This window comes from Oreochromis niloticus, linkage group LG6, assembly GCF_001858045.2.
Source record: "Oreochromis niloticus isolate F11D_XX linkage group LG6, O_niloticus_UMD_NMBU, whole genome shotgun sequence".
NCBI lineage: Eukaryota > Metazoa > Chordata > Actinopteri > Cichliformes > Cichlidae > Oreochromis > Oreochromis niloticus.
Window position 1 is genome coordinate 12834445 of NC_031971.2, and position 7017 is coordinate 12841461.

Sequence of the window (7017 nt, forward strand, 5' to 3'; positions counted from 1 at the left end):
TCATGGAAGAGTCTGCTTACAGTAGCATTAAAACTCTTTGAGGAAAAAAAAAAAAAAAAAAAAAAAAGCAGTAGCGTGTAGTTTGTCACCCCCATGTGGTGGCAACAATGAACTGCACAATGTTAACAAACTTCGAGGTAACCTGCTTCTGCAGACTGAGCGCAGCGTTCAGATGATCCTTTATTCTTCTGCTCTTGGTATCAAATGAAAAAGGCATGAGTTAACAGAGAAGCACTGCAACAGCTAATAGCTGAAAGGCTCGGGTTTTTCGTCCTACCCTTTAGTGTTCTTTTATGACCAACAACTGAGGCATTTTATTAAAATATCACAGAAACGAGAAACGCTCATCCTGCACTAAACATAATGAACGGAACTGTGAGAAAACTCAAACACAAGTTGAACACTTGTACTGTTCTTTAATGTCAGAATCGTTATTGTACATGGACATCCCAATGGATTTGCACTCCTTTTTACAATAATGTACCACATATAACAGCACCTACATGTTATGTACACACATTACACAAGATTGTATCACAAAGCAGTGTGAAATCAGCAAAAACAAGTGTCTTGTTGACTCAACACACCCAATAGTCCATGAGCGGGCTAAAGTAAAATATCACAGCCATCGGCCCTCCACTAGTTCACAGGCAGCTGCCCCCTGTCATTTTCTAGATTTAAAGCTGAAGTCACAGGTGTGAAAGGGTCGTAAAACAAGAGACAAGTTATTGGCAACAGTCTCCAAGTTACTGTTGGGTCATATGCAAACAATGATGCAGCCTTTGAAACACTGTTACTGCTCGTAATGCAAAAAAATTTGAGAGCCTGTGCTGTATCGAGTTTTCCTGGACGCTGATATGGAAACAGTGCGTAGCGCATTTGTATTATTTGTAACGTTACAACAGGTAACAGCATGGTTAGAAAAAGAAAATGCAGAGATAAAAGACATAAGATGCATCTCACTTTCCCCACCCCGTCATCCCACTTATCTGTGTGGATATGAATGACCTGCTTCGTGATAAAACCCTGGCTTGGACTGTAAAGAGCAACTGAAGAAAATAAAATGGGATGAATTTCATAAAAGAGAAAATTGTCAAGTGGAAACTGGATTTGCCAGAACCCTGCGTACACACACGCACGCGCGCACACACACTCTTTGTTGCACAAAAACCAGAGATACTGTAGCAGCTTTCTCAAAGGCGAAGACAAGTACGACACAGTAAGTGGCAGTTCTGCTGTCAGATACACAAACACACAGAGCAGCAGAATGAGATGCACACGCTGAAAAGCGTTTTGAGTTGAGCCACGCGGCAGGGAGGCAGTTTGGCCTCCCAAGGAGCCCGGATTCAGTCTGGTTTGGCCAGCACTCAAAAGAGGAGGAAGTATGCCTGAGGAAAGAGGGGAAGAAAACCGCAAACTGCAGGCAACAGTCTGGTCCATCTGATCACTGAATGTGAAGCACAAAGGAGCCCGGCCAGAAACAAAACACGCCCCCTCCCCCCCAAAAAACCCCACTATCTCAACTGAACATTCTGCACGTCGAGAATTTCAAGTGTAACGTGTGCTTGCCTCGGTATCAGATCGACAGAGGGCTAACAAACAGGAAAGTAAATCTGCTAAAAGGAACAGAACTCTACCACTGAGAGGACGTGTGAGACAACACCAAATTTCCTGCTGAGAAAATGAGTGGATTAAAGGAGGGGCTAAATATGTACGCTGAGAACAGTTTTTTCTTTATTTGTAGCATTGCGACTAAGGAAGATTTCAGTGGTTGGCCAAGGCGTGAGTCCCCATCAGCTGTCCAGTTGGCCACTGAGGAGCAGACAGAGAAGGGATCAGTGGTGTGGGAAGAGTTCAGAGCATCCGGTTACGTTTATGCGTGGGTGAGTCTGTGATGACATCACTACAGGGGGCAGGGCCTCGTTTACGATTGGTGGTGGAATCTAAATGGAGTGCCATCTCCTCAGCTATGAAGGTGTTGAGGTCCACATCATGAAGCCCATTCCTACGACGACTGAGAGACTGTGCGGGGTGAGTTGGGGAACCGGGAGGACCAGAACGCACAGAGATGCTGGCCATGGCACCACTAAGGCCTGGAAAAGAAGGGATGGGGAAAAAAAAGAAAAGGAATAAGACAACTTATATGAATTCGAGCCTTGCAACTTCATAAAGCGTTCATTCGCTTTGGCTAACCATGCAGTGCGATGGCCTCTCTAAACGGTTGCAGGTCGGTCTCCACTGAGCTGCCAGTCTCCGGAGGTGACGGTCTGCTTGCAGATACCATGGACACTCTGGGTGGGGCTCGAGCTGTACGAGGAGGTGGAACTTTGCCACACAGGAAGCTAATGAGTTCTTCTCGCCTGATAGTTCTTCTGCGTTTTTTCGCCCATGCAATCACCTCTTTATTCCTGCGCTGAAAGCCTAAGTGGATGCCCAGGTCATAGCTCCGCTGGCGGGCCTCCATACTCTCTGATGACACACAAGGACGCCTAATTTCAGTATCTCTGGACACAACAATCGCAACTTGTACATATAAAATGCTATAAAAAGACTGAACCACATAAGGGTTAACAGTATCATTTTACTTGCCTTTATACAGATTAGTGACAGCTGTGGCTGCATTTTGGAAGGGCACCCAGAGGGAGAGTCCTTGCTGCTGACATACTCGATCTGTGAATTACAAAATTAGTCTTCTTTAGTGACAAGAACAAAAAGCAGACAAACAAAAAGAAATGAAAACTATAAACCATGTGACCAAACAGAAAATTAACTGAGCAATACACAAATATCTACTGTATGATCAGATGCATAATGTGTAGAAGAGGTCAAATTTGCAGCACCGGGTTCGGTTTGTGGTCTACTGGTATTTTGATTTTTATCTGAGACTTTATACAGTGCCATGGAAAAGTGTTTGTCCCCTCTAAAACTTTTTTAAAACACCTCTCTGACAAATTGAAGTAGGCTTCAAAAGATATCAAAAAGCAACAGATGATGCCATGATCTAAGGAAACTCAACAGCCAAGATATCAATGACTATGTTTCTATCAGCCTAGAAATGGTTTCAAAAGCACTTCGAAAGGCGAAGGTGAGATGATTATCCACAAATGGAGAAAACACAGTGGGGAACCTCGCCAGGAGTGGCCGGCCTACCAATATTACTCCAAGAACGTACACAGACTCATCCAGGAGGTCACAAAACTACCAAGATCATCATCTAAACAACTGCAGGCCCTAATTTGGTTCAGTTCAGGCCAGAGTTCATGATTTAACAATAAGAAAGAGACTGGGCAAAATTGGCACCCATGGGAGAGTTGATGGGAAAACCACCTCATGTCACATTTACTAAAAAACATTTTCATGATCCCCAAGACTTCTGAGAAAATGTTCTGTAGACTGATGAGACAAAAGCTGAAACCAGCACAGCATGCCATAAAAAGAAGAGCATTGCAACAGTAAAACATGCTTGTGGTACTGTGATGTTCTGGGGCTGCTTTGCTGCTTGAGGCAGATTTTGCTGTAATTGCTGGAACGATGAATTCGGTTCTCTACCAGAAAATCCTGAAGGAGAATGGATGGCAATGAGTTAATGCACTGAAGTTCAAGTGCACTTGATTTATAGAGCAGGTGTTTGCCAGTTATCAGATACCTGATTGCAGTTCGTGCTGCCAAAGCAAGGGCCAATACATTTTTCACACGGAGCCAGGTAGGTTCAAATAGTCCCCCCCTCCCCTTTAATACACTGTTGTTTGAAAAAATGATTTTTGTATTTTCTCACATTCTCTTTGTCTAATACAAAAAAATTGTTTGATGATCTAAAACATGCAAGAGTGACAAATGTGAAAAACACAAAAATCAGGGATGAGGTGAATACTTTTTCAAAGCACTGTATAAAAGGAGGAAACTCTGCACTCCCAGAAATCAATGGGAGATGCGACAGATGGCTGCTGTCCCATTGTCAAACAGCCAAAACAAGAAAAATATTACTTAATAATGCAGTTCTGACACCTGTGCACATTAAGGTTCATAACTGCTTTATTTGTGTGTGGGAAAAGTCGAGAACTTTTCTGCATCTGTGCTACAATGACTAAAATATACTTTACCCCTTTTCTATAATGTGATGATTTTATACCCTATTTAAGGTGAGGATGATAAACTTTTGCAATGATTTTTATTGTCTTAACTAACGTTCCACTGACGACTGAAATTGAGGCTATGGTTCTCTTCCAACTTGTACAGATGGGGACTGAAAATAAAAATCTGCTACAAGATGGCCACCGAGTTGCTTCTAAAAGGATTTTGCTTTTAGTTCAGCAGGGCTGTGGTGCCATGGAGCTAAAGAATAGATACCATTTAATCTTCAAGAAACCATGGACTTTTTGTCACCTTTTAACATGTATGTCTTTGCAAACACTGACTGACGCACACAACAGGAAGTCACGATCCACATATCCATATCCAATAGCTTTCTGGCTACAATGGAAGACACCATCATTCCCACGATTAGTGTTGCCCTAAAGACTGAGTCAGCAGACTGGCTGATTGACCTCAGATTTGAGAAATACTGTTTGAGCATTTTCAAATTCAGTATCCACCACAATAAGTCTCAAGGCTAAAATTAAAACTCTCAAAACTATGCATATGCTTAGGATGCTTAAGTAAAATTATGTGAATATCAACAACTTGTGTGATGTTTACCTCCAGTTTTTTTTTTAAAGAAAAAGCAATGACAGTATGAAGACTCATGACCCAAAAAATAAATTCAGTTTTCCTGACTAGAAACTCTTACATTTTTTTCTCCACTGGCTGCTCATAAGTGTATTCATGTACAGGTGTGTTCCTGATTTTAGGACACACGGTGAGGAGGGTCTTGTAAACAGAAGTACCTGACCAAGCAGGATTTCTAGACAGTGGTGGACAAACATTGTAATTGTACTGGTGAAATAGTGCTCCATAAATATTGAGGATAGGACATCAAATAAATCCCATAAACTGATGATCAAGGCAACTAAAACATTTAACACACAAAGAAACCCTGCAGGACAAATCTGACCAACTAAGGGATCACAATTTACAGTGAGTTTCTGGTCCTGATGTGTGCCTCTAAGAGAAGATGTCAGCAAAAAAACATATCTGGGCAGGACACATTTTCAACAAGAACAACATTTATGGTAATCCTTTCGCCATTTTGTTCTGGTAATGAAAATCATTGCACCCAGAAAGAGGAAACTGAACTGCGTCTTGGTATAAAACGTCTTTTGTGTCATTAACTTCTGGATGTCCACAACATCGCTATAATAAAATTTACGACTAAGCGTCAACAAATGTCTTGTTTTCAGTCTACCATCTCCTCCCTGTGTTTCGCCATTTTGACTAGCTGTATAACTGATAACCGGCAGACAAAACACTTTTTGTGTAAGCCATGTTGTGTACATAACAGACGAACAACTGTAATAAACCTGTGACGCCCGCACCGGCAAGCTAACCCGGTATTTCGGGGACATTTTAGGGTGTCTTCTTTTCAATCCCTTAAACCAGAGAGACCTCTGACAGCTAAGGCCACCGTGAGCTACATTCAGCCTTGTTGTCCGACGCTCTGACACGGTGACCGGCTGTTAGCGGCTGCTAGCGTTAGCATGTGGTATAGTTAGCTAGCAAAAGGAACAGGGTCACGATAATCAAGACGAGAAGCGACGAAGACTTGATTTTAAACTCTGTTTGAAAGAATACACCTCCCAGTCCAACTGAAAACTACAACGGTGACAAACAACGCCGGTTGTACTTTAGAGAAAAAGCTGCCAATAGTGAGCAGTATGAGCTTGAATAGTGCCCTTTGTGTCTCTCCGCCCAGCGATAATGTTAGCTCAGGCGGCTAGCTTAGCTTGAATTCCGGCATCTTCTGTACATACCTTTATAGAGCTGTGCTACCGCCGTGGCTGAGTTCTGAAAGAGGTGCCACAGCTTTTGCTGGCTTTGCTCGGACTCCTCTTCGTTTGGCTCATCCTGTTCCGCCTCAGCTAAGCACTGCCGTTCCCATTTTGAGAACCAGTGCTCGGGGCCGTGCTCTTGGATCTCCGCTTCTCCCTCCTCTTTCCTCTCCTCCATAGCTAACGTTAGGCGTTAGCTAATAGCTTATAAGCTAACCTTCGTGTAAAATACAGGATCTTTAATTTCCCAGCTGTGCGTAACGATATCGTTTCTGTGCTATACCGGAACAATACGTCAAAGTACACAAAATAAAAAACAGAACTGCTGTTAGAGCCACATTGTGGATAATTAACACCCCACCCGTACACCCAGTGCTAAACACACAAAACTGAGGAACGCAATGACAACACCTCGGAATTTCTGGAGCTTGCCCCTCCCATTTTCTCACTGTGCTGAAAATAGATTGGTAGAAACAATTTGCTAGGCGGTACTTGATGTTGAACACGAAGCCTGATTGGACGGTGACAAAAAGACAAATAGTCGGAGAAAAACAATGTTGATCCCACCCAGAAGATTTTCTATAGCCTGTTACAGTGAATTCCGTGCGTTAGGGGGCAGCCCGACCATGGAAATGTCGTAAGTGTGGTCAAAGGTTAAAGGACACCCTGTTTGTGCTCATACGTTTTCTTTGTTTTCGTTTTAAATTCAAGATTAGTAGACTAAACAGTAGTCACTGAGACCAAGTAACAATCATGGTACACAAATATTTCTAAATACTCAAACTTTCTCAAACAGTAGCTCACAGAGAGTGAAGTCAGAAAACAGTACTTTCCCTAATGCTGCATTATTTATGTTACATTAGCCACAATAAGCCACAAGTCATATCAGAGTATAGCACTAAATCCCTGAAGCAAATGGCTGCTTTTTAATGTGAATGTTTATTTGTAATCTATGGATTAAGCACCTTCTCATTGTGCATTCAACTTTGTGGCTTAATTTTTATTGCAAAGGGCATTTACTGCTTCATCTTAATATAACTCATTTTCCCTAGAAGACAAAACAAGATTCCCCTAAGTGTGAATTTGTGCTTGC

At 42.3% G+C, this 7017-nt stretch overlaps 1 protein-coding gene across 1 annotated transcript; it reads right to left on the reverse strand.

Moving 5' to 3' along the window:
- Positions 1-396: 396 nt before the first annotated feature.
- On the reverse strand, positions 397-6350 carry hapstr1b (HUWE1 associated protein modifying stress responses b). Its single transcript, XM_003455950.5, has 4 exons — positions 5907-6350; positions 2590-2670; positions 2194-2469; positions 397-2093 (listed from the first exon to the last, which is right to left on the reverse strand). Exons 1-4 carry the CDS (start codon positions 6100-6102, stop codon positions 1855-1857), a joined length of 792 nt encoding a protein of 263 aa, XP_003455998.1. The 5' UTR covers positions 6103-6350; the 3' UTR covers positions 397-1854.
- Positions 6351-7017: the final 667 nt, after the last annotated feature.